We start from the raw sequence: 23,093 nt of genomic DNA on the forward strand, positions 1-23,093 counted from the left end.
AAGAAAAGTTATAGGGTTTTAACGAGAGAAGGAAGAAGAAGAACTTGAAAAATCTGCAGAGTTTCTCTCTGCTCTTTATTTCTATGCAACTGCACATAATGTGTTACAATCAATAATAGGGTACCTCTCTATTTATAGACTGAGATTGCTTGCACTCAAAACAATCTCTATCAAGCTAACTAACTCTGCTTAAAAAAATAAATAAAGGTAAGTCTAACGAATATGTCAAAGATACACTTCTTTCGACATTTTGGCAGCTATTACAATTCCATACACTATACATTTTGTCAATAAGTGACTATGTCGAAATTTCTGCATTGACACAAAGAATTACATTCTCAACATAAGTCCTAATGGAGAAAAAACAAACAAACTATATAAGTAAAATTGAAATTAATGTACAATATTATGTATAGGTGAAGAAACCAATTTACAATGTGATGAATCAGTTTAAACATGATTGTTATTTTAAATCATATATTACTTGGTTTTTTTGTCAACTAACGTTGCTCATACAAAATACCATTTGATAAGTACCTCCAATAATTATGCCAAATATTGTCTAGTTTATTCAATGATGCAGATAACAATATAGTAACAAATAACTTTCGCGAAAAAAGTCTAGAACCCGAAACATGTGCCTCTTTCATTGCCTCGATAAACTCTCAGCCATCTTGCAGAAATCCCATTGCAAAACATGCATCCCTAAAAGTTTTATGTTAGAAGCAATCAATTTTTTATGTCGTCATAACTTATCGGTCATTTATTAAGAGTCAACATCAATTGTAGATGATGTAGCTATCTTGTACTATGTGGAACCCAAATAAGGTGACCAATGGTGTATCCTTTTTTCACTGGTTTCCAACTTCTAGTTCTTTTAACATAAATAAATTTTGAAACAAATTTACCATAAGTTAGCTATTTAGCATCTTCATAGATCTTGTTAGCCTCGAATCATGGTGTAAACATGGATTGAGTTACACTTGGTTTGAGTAACACATTGCCAACTTACTTAAAATCCTTGTAGTACAGCAAAAAATTTCCTTCCATGTGAAAAAACAATCTTCAACAAGAGACTTCCTCCCATGTATTGAATATTAGAATATTCTCCAACATGCTTCCATTGGAGAAATATATCTACAATCAAGATATTGCTTGATTTCATCAATGTTATTCTTCTCATCTGTAGTTGTATCACCAGAAGGCATAGTTTGATAAATAATAGTTTAAGAAAGTATAGTTTGATAAAGCAATACTTGTAATATATAACATACTCAGAATAAAAGATCAATTATTGTTGTATCACTAGAAGGTACAATTACAACCAAAATTCAATATGAACCTTTGTTTATGTACTTGGTAAGTACTTGATTGAAGTGCCTTAATTTCACCATTCCATGTTGACGTGTGCTTCATACTTCAACAATAAACTACATGATCGTTGTGAAAGATGCTTTCATTTTTCTCAATTGTGTGTCCATTGTCTCGTCTTTTATAGACGGAATAACCATCTTGATCAACTATAGTTGTACTTTAGAATTTTTTGGGATAATACTTGAAACACTTTCCATATTTTATGTAAGATGAGCTTTTATTTTCCATACCACAAGGACCGTGAACCATATGATTCTTAACCAAGTTGTACAACGCAGGTTCCTTCAAAGTACCGGATACTTCATCACTAATGAGTATTTGTTATAAGGATGCAAAAAATCAAGACATGTGCATGTGACAATCCTCTCTTCTAAAACTCAATGGTGTACATATCTACGAAAAATATTCAAATATTAAGTAAGTACAATTTATGTTTAAAACATAATTATAAACATTGCAGCTACTATAACTTAGATCCAAACAATTTTCCTAAAACACCCTTCTTAGTTAAGTTTGATAGCAATTGATCAAACTTCATTTTAAATATTTTAGATATAATATTTAGTTAATCTTTTAAATGGACTGGTCCAAGTAATCTTTGAATATTTTGTCAATTTGGATTGCATGTAAATGTGATAAATAAATCTAAAAACCTCATATTGCTACAAATGGCCATACAATCATAGTACAATTGATCTATAAACATATGACCACCGACATACGACGATGATAATACAACTATTTTCCCAATGTTTGAACCCGGTGTTTGATTTTGATCACCTTCTCCATTTAAAGAATTTTACTTCTAGACTCTTAGCTTTGCTTGGTTTTTAAAAATCCATTTCAATGTTTCGGACTCTAACATTGTGTAACAATCAACCAAGAACTGTTGAAGTAATCTTCTGAAAGATAACAAATTTTTTGCCTCTTCTGACTTACTTTGAATGTTAAATGAAAGTCATTCTATTATTGTAAGTCTATTCCTTTTTTTCTTTAAAAAGCTCTAAGTCTCTTTGTGCTACATTAGGTTTATATCCATCCTCCCCGTATAAAAAATCAAAGGATATTGATAAGTCAGATAACTTGCATGAAACTCATATATTCTTTGTAGTTGTCCTTCTTTGGTTTGTATAATTATATCCCTTTCTTATGTCGTGTCAATATCACCTACAACTAATGCAACAACTTCTACTACTGTTGGTTGATTGTATATTATTTCATATGTGCTTCTATAAGATATCAAACTCAATTTCAAGTTTTGAACATTACCATTGTTCATATGTTGTTTTTCCATTTGAAAACATTTTACATATGTGTTATGTTCATACAACATTTTTGACAATGGTTGAAAATCAAAGGGTCAATTTTGTGTGTGTTTCTATTAATAAAAAGAAGACAATGTTAGTAAGAAGCAATCAATTATAACTATAGAAAATAATTCAATATTTGAATTTATATTTAGTAAGTTTCAAGTAGAACTACATCATGAATGTAATGAAAATTAAAAACAAGTATTTATATTTGAACTTGTGTTATTTGAAAGTTAATAATGTCATGATTAGTTACCTTAAAGCTTGCATTGTATTTTGAACATTGTTCTCAGTGTCATAAATTTAAAGTTATGCAAACTTTGGTGGTTGCCCTTCAGATGGCAACAAACTACCAATTTGATGACAAGATTGACATTGAATTCTTATATTTGGTGGTCCACCACCTTTGCTAAAACGGTTATCCAGTTTTGCACCGGGTGTCATAAAGGAAAACATCATGTTGTAAATTTTGATTTGTTAATGGAATTATTTTGCTAGATAAAGATTCTTGATCAAATAGGAGTCATGATAAGATTGGAGAAGGTGTTTTTAGAAATGGCAATTCAACTTTTCTATTCTCACAACACATTGAAAATTCGGTCTTTGCTGAATGACAATGGTTCTTCATCCTCTCTTGATACCACATGAAGGCTTTAAAATACCAAAATTCTATAAGAAGATCGCCAAGATCGTAATACTCGGCATAAAAATGAAATTAATTTAATTAGTTATGTATTTAAATAGGTTGAAAAGGTCATAAGTACATTTTCAAGTCACAAATAAAAAAAATGTAAGCAAACAGTGAAGTGTTTTATACACAGTGACATATTACATATTATGAGATATGCATGAGAATTGGTAACCATACATAGGTGTGTTCGAAGTCTAGTGATGGTTAGATTGTTTGGGTTTGATTTGAATAATACCATGGACCTCAAATCTTGAAGTAAGATTCATTACTAAATTAGGCACTCTAAGTGACTTTGGTGGACGCCCAAGACGTGGTTTATTATCATCGAAGTTTGAACTAAGACTAATAACATTAATAAAATTAAAAAACCAAATAAAAGAAGTATGATCAATAAACAACATAGAATTGATATTTTAATGCGAGTAATAATAAAAAAGATTTGTGAAAGAGAAAACAGCTACATAAAGGAAATCTCACTTTGTTTTGTTTGAAGAAGTGTCAGTTTCAAAGAATTAAGATGTGTTTAGTGGGAAGAAACTTCTTAGGATTGTCACGTCATGGTTTAGTCATGTTGTCTTCATTGTTCAACAATGGTGTTGTGTTTTCATCAAATAGATAAGTGTCGTTATTTGAGAACCTAGACATAAGGTTTGTTTCCATTAATAGCATTTGGGGGGAAAATTTGGTCCCTTAAATCCATGTAGGCTTTAACAAGGTTAGGTCCCTTGTAACATAGTAGTTAGTAAATTTGCTTCCGATACAATTTGTTTAATGATTTTCTGATTCGTACATAGTGGTGTTATATCTGAAAGTGGTGTCTTAATTATCAAAGATGTTGATGTAAATTGAATATGTTACATACTTGTTGAGTCATGAAAGGTATTCTTCAAATGTTTTGATAACTTATCTTTGAGTATATAGACTTTCGACGAGCTCGTGCATTCTTAGGTGTAGTGAATGATTGATCCATTGTGTCATCCATGTTTATAGACATTTTATATAGTTCAAACTGTAAATTAAAAAAATAAAGTTATATTCGGAACATGAAAAAGCTAGCAGTATTAGATATTGTATCAAGCACGTCAATAGAAATTGATGTAGGTATCAAGATATTGGATCAAGCATATCAAAATTTAAGATGTAGAAAATGGAAATAAATAATCGAGATAAGTCCAAAAACATAGTATTTGAGAGTACCATACATTCCATTGGTTAAAAGGATGCGGTTTTTTGATCAAGTATTAGAAGATGTGATTCATGAGTGGGTTCATGTGGTCGAAAGGGCCATTCACTACCTTAGTAGAGTTCTCAATGATGCAGAGACTAGATATAGTGTAGTCAAAAAGTTATGTTTATGTCTATATTTCTCATGTACAAAATTAAAGAATTATATAAAGCCAATTAATGTTTATGTTTCATCTCATTTCGAAGTTATTAAACATATGTTATTTAAACCTATCTTACATAATCGAATTAGTAAATGGGCATGGGCTTTAACTGAGTATTCTTTAACTTACATGCCTTTAAAGGATGTTAAGGTACAAGTGGTAGAAGACTTTATAGACGACCACTCCATAGTTAAAAACTCCCTAAACCATCTGAAGTTTGAACCTTGAAAGTTATACTTCGATGGTTCTAGTCATAAGGATGGAACAGGTGTGTGAGTATTAATTATTTCTCATAACAGAATTCCAACAACATTCAAGTACAAGGTCGAAGGCCTTTGTTCAAATAATGAGGCCGAGTATGAGGCTTTGATAGCCGACCTTGAGGTCTTGTTGGAATTAGGGGCAACTCGAGTTGAAATAATGGGAGACTCAGAGTTAGTGATAAAACAAATCACAAAGGAGTACAAATATGTTAAAGAAAATCTAATTATGTACTTTGTGATAGCTAGCAGACTCTTATGTAAGTTTGAAATGGTAAACATTAAACACATACCTCGACTTCAGAATCAAGAGGACAATGACTTGGCTCAAATTGCCTCTGGGTATAAAATTTCAAAAGAGAAATTGCAAGATGTAATCGAGGTTAGAGGAAGAGTTGTGTCAACCAGACTATCCCTATCAGATTTGGAGACGACGGAGCTAGGATATGCTGACGAAGAGAATTTTGAGATACTAGCCATAAACGGTTTGATAGATGAAGATTAGAGAAAGCCAATAGTAGAACATTTAGAAAATCCAACAACATTTGTTCAACAAAAAATCAGGTCTCGTGCTTTAAGTTATATTCTTATGGGGAATGAATTATTCAATAAGACACCTGAAAGAGTCTTACTTAAATGCCTTAGTGAATCCTAGGCATATTTAGCCCTCTCTAGTGTCCATAGTGGGGCATGTGGGGCACATCAGGTGGGTCATAAGATGAAGTGGTTATTGTTTCGACAAGAAATATATTGGCCTACCATGCTTAAGGATTATATAGAATTCACTAAAGGGTGCCAAGAGTGCCAAGTGCATGCGGGTATACAACATGTCCCTGCAAGCGAACTCCACTCCATTGTGAAGCCTTGGCCTTTTAGAGGTTGGGCATTGGACCTAGTTGGAGAAATTCGATCACCGTCGTCTAAAGGTCAAAGATACATTCTAGTGGGTATAGATTATTTCACTAAGTGGATTGAGGCTATACCTTTAACAAATATGGATCAAGAAACTGTAATCGAGTTCATCCAGAAACATATCATCTACAGGTTCAGAATCCCAGAAACTATCATAACAGATCAAGGATCAGTTTTCACTGGTCGAAAAGTTCAAGAGTTTGCTAAGGAAATGGGGTTCAAATTATTGACGTATACATTGTATTACGCTCAGGCTAATGGTCAGGTCGAAGCAGCGAATAGGGTAGTATTTGGGTTAATTAAAAAGCATGTGGGGAAAAAGCCAAGGAATTGGCATAAGACATTGGACCAAATTTTATGGGCGTGTCGAACCTCCCCTAAAGAGGATATAAACGCTACACCTTTTCGGCTAATGTACGGTCATGATACAGTTTTGCCAATCGAAATCTACTTACAATCAACAAGGATTCAAAGACACCATAAAATTACATCCGAGTCTTATTGGAACATGATGTTGGATGAATTAGTTGATTTAGACGAAGAAATATTAAATGCCTTGGAATTATTAAAATGGTAGAAAAAGAGAGTAGAAAAATCGTATAACAATAAGGTTAAAGTTAAAATGTTTTCGACTGGAGATCTAGCGTGGAAAGTGATTTTACCCATGGATTGAAAAGATAGAACATTTGGAAAATTATTCAAGTTATTCAAGATCGAAAATGTCCCCTAAGTGGGAAGGCCCTTTTCAAATTATTCAAGTTTTTTCAAATGGCGCATACAAAATCGAAGAATTGGCTGAGGATCGAAGGCTCTTGAGAGTAAACGGGAAATATTTGAAGAAATATAAGCCTACACTTCAAGAGATAAAAATAACGAAGGAATAATTCATGCATAATAGTCGAAGCCAAAATGGTAAAATCAAATTGGACAGATTGCCAAAATGGCTAAGTCATTATATAAAAAGCCACAAAGGGCTTAAAAGTCATTAAATCAGAATCAAAACGTGCAAGAGACAAACACTTTAAATAATTTCAACCAAGTCAAAAGGGGAGGGAATCCTTCACCCTCTGGTACTTCGACTTCTGAAGTTTTAAGCTTCGTTCCCATCCGGATTTGTTACAAGTAAGATTGTCAATTTCTTCTCCCAACCTTTGGGCCCTTTCCACGTGATGCATGCCAATTTGAACTTCCTTCGCCAATGCATCTATATCCAGTTTTAGGAGTTCCTCTTTGCGCTCCTTACCCTTGACGATCTTGGTTTGCAACTATTTGATTTGTTGTTCCCAAGCTTCAATCTTTTTGTCACAGGCTTCGACCTTCTTCTTATTTTTCTCAGAAGCCTTCTCCAACTCCGCCCTTTTCGCAATGGATTTAGTGGCGCTTCCCATTCTGCTGTTTGGGTTTCTAATTTGGTTTGAATTTTGTTTGAAGCTTCCCTTATTCGAGTAAGGTTAGCAATAATGCAATCAATTAGCAGCCCCAAATCAATGGCAAGACTGCGACTTCTAGAGAAGCTTGTATGACATTAATTTGTTTCAGGAGGTCTTTAATCCCATAGGCGGAAGAAGTATCATTCTCCAAAAGCTGGATCATATCAGTGTCGAAGCCCTTCTCTTTGAGTTTATGGAGCACTTCGCTACCAGACTGGCTTGTAGTTTGCCCCCCTGACACTGTCGAAGTACTGGGATCCTTCTCTAACGAACCACCCCTTGCACTGATAATATCCTTCAGATCTTCTAATGGTTTGCTTCATTTTAGAGCTTCTAACTCTTCAGGAGATAGCACAGTGGCAGTTTCAGTCGAAGGTTTTGTTGTGTCTTTGGCAACATCAGCTTTTGGACTGGTCTTAGGTTATTCTTGTGTTTGTTGACCCTCTTGTTCATTCCTTTACTCATTAGCATCACTGTCTTGTTCCTCATCCTCATCCTCAGGGGGCACTTTGTCGAAGTTGAACATGGATTAATCCCATTCTTCTTCATCATCAGGACCACCCATACGTTGGCTAGTTTCTAGGGAACCATCTTCTGATTCGTCTTCAGGAATCTCCCTAGCATCCTACATTTCTGCATCCTTTTCATCCCCGTGTTCGGAGCCACTAGTATGGGAGTGTTGAGTGATGGTTTTGGGTGGAGAATATTTCTGCATTTTTGCAGCAGGTTTATTTATTTCACCCATAAACACTTTGTCGGAGTCATGAGGAGTTATGGGATGGTATGTGGGAATACCACTGCTTTCAGGGAGGATCGTGATGACAATTGGTTCGACTGGTAGATGTTTAGAACTTCCTGCAGCAACCTGAAAATAAGACAAAAGTTGTGTGAGTCGAAAGCAAAAGAGGTTGCAGTTAATTATTCAAAAAAAGATTTAAGGTGAAGTATTTTACCTTAGGGCCTTCAGCCTCAATACTGGAGTTATCGCTTTCCATTTGTTCTGGAGTTTTCTTCGATTGTGGTCCAGGTTCAGCCCCAAGTATTCCTGGGGTAGGAGGTTTCTTTGTTTTGCTTGTTTTTGCTTTTGGATGGGCAAGAGCATCTTGAATCTTCAACTGTTTCTTTTTTCTTTGTTTGGTTGGTTTTGAAGTATCTGAAGATAGATCATTGTCATTAGATTCAATTGCTTCAACCTCAGGTTCTTTATGTTTTCTTTTCTTGGATGTTAGTGGTGGTTTTCGGCTAGTCTGAGAGAAAAGAGAGTTCAAATGTTTATAAATGTGAAGGTAATACATAAAACGAAAATATCAATGTATACAATATACCTTTGTTGTTGTTACTCTTTTGGTATCTTCTTCTTTTGCTTTGATGGATTTTGTGGTTGTGGAGGCAGTTTTCTTGGGCAAACTTTTTACAGTTGGAAAAGAACCAAATTATTGCAAGATAAAGGAAAGTGAAGAATTAAGAGAGGAAGTGAGTCTAAAAACCTCTCATTCCGCACCTTCATATATTTCAAACTCTATATGAACGTCTTCTATGCCAATATGACGATGCTCTTTGAAATTTTCCAAGTCGTGCTTAGTCGAAACCACCCGGTTAGCCTTTTTCTGAGATTCTTGTCGAAGGATTTTTATAAAAAAAAACCCAGATGAACCGGTATGGAAATGGAGGGCTAAAAGCCACACCAAATTTAGCACTTGGCAGTTGAGGGAATTTGGGAAAATACATATTAAAAGCAGTTTCGTACTGTTGTTCAGGTTTAACGCACGAAGGTAGTTTTAAAAATTCCATTTTTTGATGATTTTTTCTTTCAAAGTGAATGCTGTTTCACAGACGGTTCGACTAAGATCATTAGGTTTATAGGCAGTTTCAAAGTACTTTTGGAATGCTTGGATTTCTTTGATGTGAGTCGAAGTATCTTTCTTGACCTTATCCTGCACATAGGTGAAAGCTTTGGTGAGGTGTTGATTGAATGCAGAAACATTAAAAAATTCTTCAGAGTAGTAATCGCGCCACCAAGTGTTGAATTCATGAGTACATAGGAAGTAGGGTTTGAATGCAACTGGAGTGAGTTTTTTTTGCCAACATATCTAGCTATTTGCCTGCTGTTGGTGGCCTCAGTGTGGATTGCATTATAAAGAATGAGGGAATTCTTCTTAGCATAAAGAGGTTTTAGTAGGATCTGAATAAGACCAAATTGTTGTGTGACAAGATTTGGTTGGTACGCTATGAGGGCGACTTGGATTTTCGATTGGTTAAGCCTAAGGGAAAATACCCTGGGAGTAAGAAATGCTTCCCATGTAGCAATTGATTCAGCCTCTTTGTCTTTCGACGGGAAATGAAATTTCCTCGTGAACCATTATGGATCGCACATTCTTGAGGCGAAAGGAGCCATGGTTGGAGTAAAATTATAATGTTTAGCGAACATCATCACGTAGTTGGTGAAGCTTTTTTGAAGGTTTCGTCCTTCATCACTTGGAGTTAAGATGGCCAAGTGTGTCCCTTCGACTCTCTTGTTCCTGTTAGTACCTTAAGATTGGCATTAATTTTGTAAAACAAATAATGTAATCACCTCTGTTGTTTTAATATGTTGGGTTGAAGAAGTTCAACATCTGGACCAACATGTCATGTAAGATGTCACGACATCGGGACTGTGACATCTCACATGTGTATGAAACTGAATCAGTTAATTCTGGTTTGTGTTAAATGATTAATTAGGATATCTGGTGAATATCCTAACTCCTATATGGAGATCTTGAAGATTCAATCAGAAGATTTGGTGAATATATTTGGTGAATATACAGTTTCCAAATATGGAGATCTTTTAGGAAATAAAAGATTGAAGACCTTGATTGTAGCAGAAGAATTCTGCCAGCTATGTAACAGCAAAGGAGAAGCTTGCTGCGATTTCTGAAGGCCCAAATCCAGTTGGGTGGTTAGGTTATAAATAGAAGATTGTAACCTGGATTTTGTAAGCCCCAAACAATGTAAAAATTAGGGGTGTGTGTGAGGTAAACCTCCCAACCTGTGGGAAGGTTACCAGGTGTTTCTCAGTGCTTGAAAGCATGAGATTATCTGTAACTCAAAGCATGTAGGCAAGAGTTGTTATGTTCTTGAACGAAGTTGTGAAGCATGTTCAAGGTGTCTAAGCATTACATGGTAATTTGTAATGATAGGAATGGAAACTAGAGGTTTCTATCTAGGAGTGCCTAGGTATAGATTGCATTGGGTAGGGATTAAGTGAAGAGTTATAAACGGGGGAGTTTAACTCTGAATTAATACTGCTAATAGTGGATCTTCTTCCTGGCTTGGTATTGCCCCCAGAGTAGGTAATGTTGTACCGAACTGGGTTACAATTACTGGTGTTTTTACCTTCTGCACACTATATTCTGCTTGTTATAACTCAGTCTGGTTTTAGTCTGTTTATGAAGGGAATAACAGACCTGACACATAGCCTGCAGTCTGAATACAAAACAGAATGTTATGATATTCATCATTGACTGTTGATACTAATAGACTGGTTGGTCTGTTACAGTTCACCCATCTGTAATGTTGGGACAGGTGATGTTCAAATCAATGTTGAGACATCATGCTGATAATTGGGCAGGATAAATAAACATAAGGGCTATGTTTGATCTCTACTGTGTCTTTGCACTAGATGGACAAAATTGGATGTTCTTCTTTCCATGGTGGTATATTAGCAGATGTCTTGACATCTGTGACAGAGTGCATATGAGTAATGGGTTTTAATTGTTATAACTGTCTTGCTGTATTAGTAACAATGTTGGATCAGATGTCATGACTTCGTGTAGAACATCTAAACTCTGACTATACCAGAATTTCAGTTCCTTACTTCGTTAGCATCTGCGTCGATGGGGTTACCAAAATGGACGACATGCTTCAAAACTAGAATTCAACCACAATTGTAGCAGCCAGAAGGGACTAGAAAGTAGTAATTTCCCTTTCGTCTGGATGTTTTTAAGAACAGTTACACATTCGCCCATATATTCTTAAAGGTTAGCCAAAATCATTTCGCTGAGACAGACGTTGCGTCCAGTGTGAAGTTGGTTTGCCAGTGTAAGCTATTTCTTTGCTACTTGGAGGAACTTAGAGCAAAAAAACGCAATGGGATAACCACAAAGCAAGGAAGACAATATGCTTTGTGTCAGAGACTTTGTCAATATCCTGGTCATGATAGTAGGATATGTGTGTGGTAAAAGCAGCTCTAGAGGTGTCGAAACCAATGGTGTCTTTAGACAAAAAGTATGGATCATAAGTTTCGCCAGTGGGTTTAAGCCATGTGATGACAACTATATCGAAAAGTGTATGTGTCATCATTCCACAAGGGAAGTGAAAAGTATGGTGAGTGACATCCCAAAAGTATAGGGAAGAAACTAACATGGTTTGGCAATAGCCAAGTCCTACTTTCGACAGTTGTATTGAGTCGAATATACCCATTTTTTTTCCAAACTTGAGATTTTTTCTTCTATATCTTCTCTAACCAACCTAGATAATCAAAGGGATCCATAAATAAAGGGCAGGATCGAAAGACCCAAACCACTATTCGTATATGTTAGATTAATGGGTTAGTCGGTCGAATGGTTGCCTTGATTAATTGGGTTAGGATTTTCCTCAGTATGGGTTTCATCGCTAACCTTAAGTTTTTTAGCACATGCTATGGGTTTGTACCTATGGTAGGTTGGGAAGAATTCATTGAGCTTACTATGATCCATATTTGGATTTGATAATGGTCCTAACATAGCATGAGTTTTGCTAGAGATAGAAATAGGGACCAATACATGTGATTGGAAAATTCTCCCTTGTTCTTCAGTAAGAGGCCCAGGTACATATTACTGACTACCCACAGTGTTTGGGCCTAATATCTTGTCAGTAAGAGGAAGACCTTGAGATTTCTTAGAATCTTTTGTGTTTTTTGTTGATTCCTTGGTAGCTTTTGCGGATGATGCCATTGTTGCAGAAAGATTGAAAGAAGAAGTAAAATGGGTTTTTGTTTGAGGAAGATGAAGAGTGGAAGAAATTGTTTTTGAGGAAGTTAAGAATGAGAAAAGTTGGAAAAGTGTTGAATATACCTATTTATAAGCTGCTGAAGTGGAAGCGATTTTTGTTAAGCATTAATGGTTGAAAAGAAAGTGGGACGCGTGTCAGTTGGAGTGACCATGATGAACGGTGGCAGTTAAAGGCTAGCCACGATCTCATAGGGGCTAGAAGGCGTGATGATTGCATAAAGATTCTCACGTGGGTTTTGAAGAGACGTTTTGCAAAAGTTGTCATCATGGATGTGACGTCATAGTAGATGAAGGGTTTGTGACGTCGAAATGGATTTTCAAAAAATGCCTTTTTCTTCGTTATGTCGAAAAAGACATTTTTGGGGGGCAATCTGTTAGCTGGAAGTTTCGATGTCAGGCTTTAGTCAATGAGTGAAAGAAGAGAGAATATCTTTGAAGATACTCTGGACTTAGACACAAAAACGTTATATGAGAAATCCAGTCGAAGTGATCCTTGTGTAAGAGGGAATTGTTGTGTGAGACTTAGAAATACTTCTAAGTTTAGAATGGTAATTCGACTGAGGAAACATTAAGGTTGCATTCGACACAGATGTTTGAATTTGAATAAAAGAGGGATAACTATATTTTGTCCTTATCTAGTTTTAAGAAAAGACGCGTGGAACATTATAATGGATTGAAGACATGTCGAGCGCGACGTGTCATTTCCTGGGAGAAAAGTCGTTGGTAGCGGTTATTTCGACTTAGTATATATATATAGGTCTTAGTGTTAGGATTTCGGGGTGTTCAATTGCTGTACAAATACTCAAAATTACTCAAAGTATCTAGCGCATTGAGAAAAGAGTGTCATTGAGAATGTACGTTAGATAACACCATTTTCTACATGTCAATTAAAGCTTACTTATACCTTTTCCATAATTTATCTTCCATTGCAAGTCATTTTTCAAGCGCCTTTATTATACTTTCGTTTACATTTTGCAACTTATCTCTTTAAAACCTTTTAAACGAACAATCTTAAAACATGAATACGTTCGAAGTGTTCATCATTTTCCAAATATAATTTTAATAATAGCACATGTCCTAGGATCAATCTGGTCGATCTTGTGAGTAACCAAAATATCTTTGATATGGAAGACTAGCGGTTGTTTACCAATTTTCATGGTAAACAACACTACCTTGTGCATTGTGACTTTCCATTTCTTGCAAACCTTACCTTAGAGTTTCTATGTACTTTAGATGTTAACAATTATAAGGTACCTGATGGCCTATCTGACGAATCTGTCAAATTGAAAACCACTAGCATAATGAGTTTTCGGGTGGATAATTCTGATTTTGAGATCCCTATTGAGACTTTGGGGGATATATTCCACATCCCTACTGACGGGGAATGCAATGTCTCAAAATCTTTTAACTCCAATGAATTATGGGCCCAGATTGTTGGTGAGAATCCCTACATTGCAACGAGTGCTAAGGTCTCTCGCATTCAAATCATGTTTTTTGATACATCCGACATGTCCTGGCACACACCTTATTTGCTAGAGGAGATAACACAAGGATTTCTTCCCTTACACAAATTTATCTCCTCAAAAGCTAAGTCACATTGCTAACTCCACTATGGGAGATATAGTTATAATGGGATTGATTATCCCCATTGCAGAGCACGTGGATGTTGATTTTTGTGAGGATATCAAGCACCCTTTTATGGGTCGCTCACACTGTGATTTGGAATCCCTTTTGAATATGGGGATGATTTACCGCAATGGTGAATCATATGGACTAATGGTGCATGAGAAGGCTAAATTTTACCTCCAAAATAGGGAAATAAAAATAAGAGCTAAGAGAATTTGGTTATATAATGTTGGAAATTGTTGTCTTATTTGTTTGTTGTATGATTTTGTGCTGGTAGGATAATTTTTATTGAATAAGTTGCATATACCGTTATTAAAACACCCAAAAATTGAGCCATTAATTTTTTATTTTCTGAAAAATATCTTAAATTTGATTGTTTTGTTGATAAAGTATATAAGTTTGTAATGAAGATTGGATAAGTTTAGGGGTCCGTGGAAACCGATAAAATCGTTATTACATGAACACCCTTAGTTTCTCAAATAGGTAACGATTTTAGCATGTGTTTTGTACCATAGTACTCGGATCTTGAGAAGTATTTCCTAAATAGTTTATTATAATAGTCCGGCATACTTTAGATTCACATGTCATGTATGATTGATTAAGAAAACAAATTTAGAACCAAAATGATGAAAAAGAGGTCAAAGGTAAATGCACCTTCTAAATTGGGTAACCCTCGCCCGATTATTCAGCCCGATGGTGGTTGAATCCCAAAAGTCGTCCCAAAATGGACAACAAATAAGCACACAAAAATGTGTAATTTCATCGGTAAATAAAGATAACAATTGTTGCTTACATGGTGTCTAAACACAAATTCCCAATCGATCTTGTGCATGTGATGATTATCATAATTCAAATTGCCTTAAATTGATTGTCAAAAAGAAAAATAAAGAAAATTGAAAAGAAACTTAATTCCAAAACATAGTTAAAAAGGTGACCATAATAGAAAACTTTTGATTTTATTTGTTTTATGGTTTGTGTTTCGATAATGCTTATTCATGAGTATGAGGGAACTTGAATCTTAGCAGGTCGGAATAGAAAACCACGTATTAGTATAAATGGATTTCATCTTTTTGAGCTTTTGAAGAACCGAAAATCGCTTGATCATAATTCTTTCTAAGCAAGCTTGTTGCTTGAGGAGAAGCAATAATTCAAGTTTGAGGGTATTTGATAGGCGATAATTGTATCATTTCCTTGGTTATGTTTCCCTTTAATTTCATGTGTGTTTTAATCGTTCTAATTCATTTTTACTCACTTTTGTCTTGTGTTTGTTTTAAGGTAATAAGAGGTCAATAGAGCGAATCAGGGCGAAAAAGACTGAAGATTGCACAAAAATGACGTTTTGCAGTACAAATTTTCTGAGTCCAACACAGCCTGGATGTGTCCCATGACACGGTCCGTGTTGTCCCCTTGGTGCTCCATCCACACAAGCAGCCAAAGGCTGATATAGCCAGCCCGTGTTGCCTGATACGGTCTGTGTCAACACTCACGTAGTTACAAACCTTTGATCTTTTTATAGTGTTTTGTGACCTTTTGGCATTTGTAACCTCCACTTCTTTTATGATTAATAATTAGTGTTTGTTAAGCTCGAATTTAGTGTCAATAGTAAGTGATTTAAGCCTTGGATTAGTATAAATATAATCTTGAGTATCAAGAGAAGACATCACTTTCACTACTATAATTCCTTGCAAATTGTTGTTTTCTTTAAAAGTTCTTGACTTAAGCTTTTGACACTCTTTTGTAATTTCCAACATTTTTGTTATAATCTTATCTTCATTTTTATTCATTTCTTTTGTAATTTACGAACGAGCACATGTTGGGATACACGATTGTGCCTCTGCCCGTCCTGATTTTCACCCATTGTTCCTATAATACAAGGCGAAAAAATTATATCAAAATCAATGCATGTCAATTCCCGATATGCATCTCCGTAAAACAGAAAAGGCAAAAACTGGAGATGCATCTCCGTAAAAATGCGTAATTTTATAGATAAATCAGAAACTCACCTATTATACTCTAAACACCAACAGACGTAAATGCATGTCTATACAAGCTACCTATTTTGAATGTAACTACAGCCTAATGCATTTTAAAGAACCTATTTTCCCAATTGGCGCATCACAAGATTCACAATTCAAAAATATAAAGGAAATGAAAAATTTGAAATCTGAAAATGACTTTGTTGGTTCTTAGTCACGAGCTCTAAAAATGTTATTGAACATATAAAGAATGAAGAAGGAATGGATTTTTTTTACACTAGATATATCAATTAAAATTCATTTAAAAGTACATCTACGTAAAATTTATTGAGCGTAAAATTCTGAAATTTTAAATAAAGATTATTATGCATACGAATCTTCTAAAATGTTTTTGGATAAAATGAAGTGGTAAAATGTTGATGGTGTATAATTTGAACACAATTTTTTTTGTGATTTTTAAGCGTGGAGAACTAATGGGTGGGAAAAATAACCCTCTCAATAAAATATAATATTCAAATTAGTCTATGAATAACACACCGAAAACTGAATAACCAAAATGAGTTATTATTTTTATTTATTTATTTTTCTATGAAAAATAACACACTGACATATAAGTATATATATAAGCGACGCTAGACATTGCTACTACAACTTCAAAAGCATTGGAGTTTGAAGATGGAGGAGGGTAGTAGTGAGAACATTCTAGACGTTCTCTTCGAAGATGGCAACAACTTGGATGACATTGAAATGCTTGACGTCGAAGAAGGGGAATTGCTTGATGTTGAAGAAGGGGAATTGGTAGGTCATCATCAAAACGGTGTCGTAGCAAAAGATCATAACCGCATTAACGAAACAGACAGTAATACCAATCAAAAACCAAAATCTCTCAGTCGAAATCGCAGGCGTAAAGCTACCAAGAGGAAGAAAAAGGGTTTAGGATCGGACTCTATCGAAGTTGACAGGTTCACGCTCTGTTTAATTTCTACCGTTTTTCTCAATTTTATTGTGTTTTTATTCAATTGTTTATCTTATACCTAATTTTGAGTGTGTTATATTATTGATTCTGATTGTTTTGAATGTAAGAAAAAGCTAATTAACACTATTTTGATGGTATGAAGTAGCATAAGACTCTCTCTTTACCTTTTAGAAAACATGATAGGAACACCAATCAATATTGTTATAACATGTGAAATTAGTTTTAAAAAATGCATTATCAATCATAACAGAAATGGGTAGCTTAGAAGTTTAAGGTATTGTGAACTATGAAGCACCTTAGAAGTTTAAGGTATTGTGAACTATGAAGCACCTTAGAAGTTTAAGGTATTGTGAACTATGAAGCACCGGCCTATGCTGAGACGTCGACAGTGGTAATAATTTAAAAAAATGAATAAATTATGAAGCACAGACACCGGAAACATGACACCGATGCTGAGACGTCGACACTGGTAACAATTTGAAAATAATGAATAAATTAAAAGTAATTACAAGTGTTGGTGTTAGTTTCGGATACCGACACATATACACCTTTTTTCCAAGGTGTTATGGTCAGTGTTTTTGAACACTATTAAAATGATATTATTTTTATTTACCTAACATGGTATTGTATTTGTTAAAATTTGAAAAGGCAAATGAACATTATGGTTTCTTTCAACTGTCAGCGCTTCCTTGTTCCTTGTTTGCAGAGTGATGTCACATTTTTGCCAGCCTGTTAGATTTTGCACCAGCCGCCATAGGCTGCAATGTCTATTATATTCGCCACATGATACAATGCCATGTTTGCATTGTAGATTTTTGGCTGGTCGATGTAATCCTCCTACCACCGTTGATAACACTGCTCGCGCGCGCGTGTGTGTGATGGTTAAATGAGCTTATTTGGCATTCTAGTTCAGTTCAGGAGGATATTTTGTATTTCTTCTGTTAAGTTATTGATTATTTTAAAGGCTTTGAATTTCTCGGTTCCATTTTGTTTAATCATGAATCGAAGCATTGCTACCTAGTTTTTTCCTATCGACATCACATAAATAAACATTTAATGAAATTGTGAATTGTGTGAGTGATATTTTCAGGTTTGTGACAAACACATGCCGGCGATTGAAAGAGAAGAAGCTATACATGGTATACACAGCTGTAGGTTGCCTTGGGATTTCTGCGTTGAGGGATCTCGTCAAAGAGGTATTGGAACTCTTTTATTCCTGCAATGTTGATTTTTCATCTTGAGAGCATGGTCTAAATTTCAGTGCAATAGGGTTGCTTTACGATTGTCTAAATTGCATAAAATTGTGGACAAATGCAATCTCAATGAAATTGTAGAAACCTTCTAAACCACAATATTGTTGCTGCAAACTGCAAATGCATTTGCAGACCATATTTTAGAACCTTTTATTAAATATCATAGCCATTTAGGATATGATATTTAATAAAAGGTCTTAATTCTCGTTTTACTTCCCAATACATGTCTGTCCTTCTTACACTGATTTCATTATCATGGGTCCTTTGTGTTCTTTTAATTTTATGGAGGCTTCAATGCTTAGAAATTAGAATGTTTGATATTTTGTGGTGCAGTTTGAGGTGATTGCCGGTGCATGGTTCTCTGCCCCATACACAGTTGTTAGAATTATCTTTAATTTCTAGGTTGTTTTTATTTCTGTTCTCCTTACTGATTTCATAACTCTGAATTCTGTTTTCTTTTAATTGTAATTTGTATGGAGGTTTTTATCGCTAAGAGGGATTGATATTTTTAGTGTCTTATACTAGCCCTTTCACACTCTCTTCGGTTTCCTCAACCCTAGTTCTAAGCTTACAAATGTAGTTGGATTTTTCAATAGACGGTTCTGTTCTGTTGTGTGGATACTGTAAAAATATATGAAATATATTTTACAACACCTTGACTCTATCATATAGTAATATATAGAGTATTTCGATTATATTTGTTTACTTATTAATAGGAATGTGAGTGTAAACTAATAGGATTGTAGGAGTATAAATAAGGGAAGGTGATTGCTATTTTGGAATACATCATATCACATCTTATTGTAATATATTGACGGTACTATCAATATAATTATTCATAGTTTTGTTCTCTCCTTTCCACCATTTCCTAAGTCCCTATTATTTCAACAACATATCAGCGTTACCTTCCTCCGTGACTTGTGCTCTCACTGTACTTAAAATATGGAATTATTTTGTTCGGATTATTTCATCATTCTCTCATCACTGAAGCTGCTATTGTCATGGCATAACAATTGGTCTCACATGCTTAACCATCAAAGTGAGTGCGTGCATAGTCTGTTTCAAAAGTCTTTGGATCAGTTAATCCCTCTACGTTGTCGATTTTTCAGAAGCCTCCATTTTTATGTATACTGAGTTTCCCAGCAAATTTCTTGTCTAGCAATCCTACCATCGGCCTAGTCACCTCCGGATCAGCTTATCCCTTTGATTTTAGGAAGAACCATCTTCACACATGCTCCTCGTTCCCTTTGATTGACTCAACCTGAGTTTCCATTTATTTTTTTGGTTCTCCTAACCACCACCCCCTTTGGTTTAAAGCTTCCAAACATTGTGATGAATCTTATGGATTTAGAGAAATTTTAATCAATGCTATGTAAAATTTGCCTTGCTCTGAAATTTTAATGAAGTGTTAAAATCACAGGTAGATGCAATCCAGTCTTGTGGAGGCCAAAAGACTGCTGATGGAAAGCGATTTAGGACAGGGGGTGGTGTATTGTGGAACATCATTAAAGTTCGAGAACCAAATGCCTACAAAGAGATAATGAATAAAACGAGGGAGTATGAGGTGTGTGACTGGCTCTTACTTTTTATTTCCTAACACTTTCTTTGTATGCAATGATAACATGATAGACTAAGTGTGTGATTGGGTGATTATTAGCAAATTTGAATTTTTAAAGTTGATTGTTAATGAGTTTGAAGTAAAGCAATTTATGTTTGCAAACTATCATCTCAAAAGCAAGTTTGAAGTAAAACTTAGTATAAAATTATCAATCCAATGCAAAATCCACTTTTTTCTCATTTAGTCTAATGGGTTCTGATGACTAAATCCAATTTTTCTTAGCAATACCCAAACATGAAAAAAAGTGGACAAAATTAAGTTAGTGATTTCAAAACTGTTTTCTACAATTGCGAGTCTAAGCATACAAGTCTGTTGGCAGCAATTTGATATATTAGACTGAGCCAGGTGAACATAAAAGTGATACTGGAAAACTGAAAATTGTTCATGACTTTCATGTTTGCTGATTTTTGAATTAGCAGGTTAAATTTTTTTTTGGACCAAGTATTTCTGTTTTTTCTTAACCAAGAATACTGTTTAGATAATTTTGGGCTGCCTCTTTCGTCAAAGATAGTAGCTGCAGATTATGATTTGTTAGTCTTGCTCAGTTGCTCTTAAAAATAGCCGGTCATTGATTAACGATCTGCCAAGTCCATTCAGATCATTATTTGCTTTTAAGTAATTAATTTATTTCATGATTGCTCATCTTGTCTTGTTTATAATAATACAGAAGCAAATCAGGCAGCTAAGTTATAGTCAGCCACCTATGCAACAAAAGGAGGAATCTTCTCAAGGGGTGCCATTTACATTTTCTAGCCGGCATCTGGACAATGTTTCTAACAATACTTCCTGCACATCGCAACTGCAAGATCAACCTAAACCACCAGGTTCTGAAGAGAAGCGCGTTCCTGTTCACGACCGATTAAGGATACCTGTTTCCTACGATGATGACCTGCTGCTTGGAACAAGTATCGGTAATGATGCAACCTTACCCTGAATGGATGTACCAATTAACATTTTTTAGTTCTTTCTACAACTTTTATTCTTCTTGCCTCTCTTTTTGAGCCTTATTTTTGTTTCTGTGGAAACAAGTTCACAGATGTAGCAGTATGGATCCATTTAGATGTTGTCAAGAAGGATTTTAGCCTTTTATGTTGAAAAGATAGAATATTTACTAACACAGTTAATTGGCATTTCAAATTTCGATAGAAAATATTTTTTTAATAATAAACTTTATACAGGGGTATGAGTTCGAACTTGCGACATCCCACTTATTCAATTTTAAAGTTTGAAATTCTAGCCACTATCCTACTTGACAAAAATAAAAGCTCTACAACATTTTGTAGCCATGCCTTTTATCTAGAAGAACTAGTAGAAGTGGAATTTAACCTAATTTTCCACTTTTCATATACCCCAAGTTTTGTGGTTTCTTCTGTAGGAAAAGGCAAACCACAGTGCAATCATCTACCCTAGAAGAAGGATACTTCTTAGCCCATGCAGCTGTGGCTGCTTCCACCACTGCCCTTGCAGCTTCCTCTTCACTTTCCACCATCCACACAATTGATGCAACCTCTTCATTACTTAGTACATCCCACACCTAGAAGCAAAAGAAAACATTATTTACACATTTTTAGAATAAAACTGTTGTATGCAAATAATAATAACACATACCCCATCACTTGCAAGAACAATAAACTGGTCATTTGATGTTAAAGGGTGATACCAAATATCTGGAATGGCAATAACACCATGATCTTTGAGTATGAAATCTCCAAAAGCTCTAGACATGGCTAGGCCAGGGTAATTCTCGTTCGGCAACCAGACTCGTTGGACATGTGGTTCTTCCTTTAACGCATAAACACAACCGTTGCAACTTCTTATTCTCTTTGCTTCGCCTGCATTTTAATTTAGATATAAATATATAAGATTTTTTTATATATTTTCTTGCATGCTAGTTTATGAGAAGAGTCTTACAAGGCAATCCAGGTTTCAAATCTGTAGTTAATTGAATAGCTTTGAGTTTGTCATCATGAATTGTCCCTAAGATTGCTCTTGAGTCACCCAAATTAGCTATGACAAGACCATTACCCTGTTGATTGTTTTTGTTTATATGATATTTTTCATAAATATGAAAATAATTTCAAAAATCTGAGAGTTTGTTAATTTACCTGTCTTATGACAACTACAGCAGTGGTTCCACTACAAGAACAATCTAGATTCTCTTGTTGTTTCACCTCATCATCCATCACATTGAAAGCACCAAGAATAGCTTCTTTCCATATTATAAAGTTATTTGAAAATTTGTTTTGTTTATTGTTAACACCATTTTTTGTTGTATCATTCTCCTCAATAGCATTCTTTTGGCTCAATATGAGAGATGGTAAACCATTGTTTACTATTTTGCTCACTATATGTCCATTCCTTCCATGTCCATCATAAACACCACAAAATGCTCCATCTTCTATCCCATAATCCTTTTGAGGAAAATGAGAAAAGGAAAAAGAAGAGAGGGGGAGTTACAAAAAGTTCATAACTTAAAAAAATGTTCAATTAAAGAGAATATTGTGAGACATGCAAATTATTTCTGATTGAGAGACAAACCTGGTAGAGAGATGCAGCATCTTGATTGAGACCTTTAGTACCTTGTTTAGAGTAAACAGAACAAAGTCTCTTAGTCTCATATTGAACCTTATTTGCCTCAAATATCATGACATTCTCATCATGAACTTGAGGGATTCCATGGATCTCTGAAGATGCAACGGATATGCAGATACCCATTCTACTTGTTCTACAATTATTATTTTTAATAAATATAAGTCCTTAGGACTTTGAGGATTCTAATATATAGCAAATAATTGTCTTTAATAAATGTTCTTATATCAAATAATTAACATTTTTTAATGGTTGGTTGGTCATTTGGGCTATCCCAATAATGGCCTTAAGGGACATTTGGAATCTATTCTTCCAAAGCAATCACCAAAGGTGTATGACTTTCTATTTTAAAACTATAGTTATGAATTATTATATACTAATTTCAATGTCATGTACTTATCATTTAAAGGACACCACAGACATAATATAAGGATTCCGTTAAGTGTATAGAAAAATCTAAAGTCAAACAATTGAGACAGTATGATTCACATTGAAAGGCTTACAATATGCAAATTTTAGGGCAATCTAGCATTTTCATTCTTATATATGCTTCTATTATAATGATAGTTAAACTTTTTTCATTCTTTTTATGCTTATGGTAATTAAATTTTAAGGTGGTTAGAAAGGTTTTGAGTATCAAACTAAATGTCTTATCGTTTTTTG

At 34.7% G+C, this 23,093-nt stretch overlaps 2 protein-coding genes across 2 annotated transcripts; one reads left to right on the top strand and one right to left on the bottom strand.

Annotated features, from left to right (window-relative positions):
• Nucleotides 1–16,607: 16,607 nt before the first annotated feature.
• LOC127093526 (uncharacterized) lies at nucleotides 16,608–20,960 on the top strand. Its single transcript, XM_051032471.1, has 4 exons — nucleotides 16,608–16,956; nucleotides 18,061–18,166; nucleotides 19,644–19,787; nucleotides 20,509–20,960. The coding sequence occupies exons 1-4, from the start codon at nucleotides 16,670–16,672 to the stop codon at nucleotides 20,773–20,775; spliced, it is 804 nt and encodes a 267-aa protein (XP_050888428.1). The 5' UTR covers nucleotides 16,608–16,669; the 3' UTR covers nucleotides 20,776–20,960.
• A 5-nt stretch (nucleotides 20,961–20,965) lies between these two features.
• On the bottom strand, nucleotides 20,966–22,624 carry LOC127093525 (probable protein phosphatase 2C 72). Its single transcript, XM_051032470.1, has 5 exons — nucleotides 22,380–22,624; nucleotides 21,947–22,252; nucleotides 21,753–21,867; nucleotides 21,450–21,673; nucleotides 20,966–21,375 (listed from the first exon to the last, which is right to left on the bottom strand). Exons 1-5 carry the CDS (start codon nucleotides 22,554–22,556, stop codon nucleotides 21,163–21,165), a joined length of 1,035 nt encoding a protein of 344 aa, XP_050888427.1. The 5' UTR covers nucleotides 22,557–22,624; the 3' UTR covers nucleotides 20,966–21,162.
• Nucleotides 22,625–23,093: the final 469 nt, after the last annotated feature.

Source organism: Lathyrus oleraceus, chromosome 6 (genome assembly GCF_024323335.1).
Source record: "Lathyrus oleraceus cultivar Zhongwan6 chromosome 6, CAAS_Psat_ZW6_1.0, whole genome shotgun sequence".
Taxonomy (NCBI): domain Eukaryota; kingdom Viridiplantae; phylum Streptophyta; class Magnoliopsida; order Fabales; family Fabaceae; genus Lathyrus; species Lathyrus oleraceus.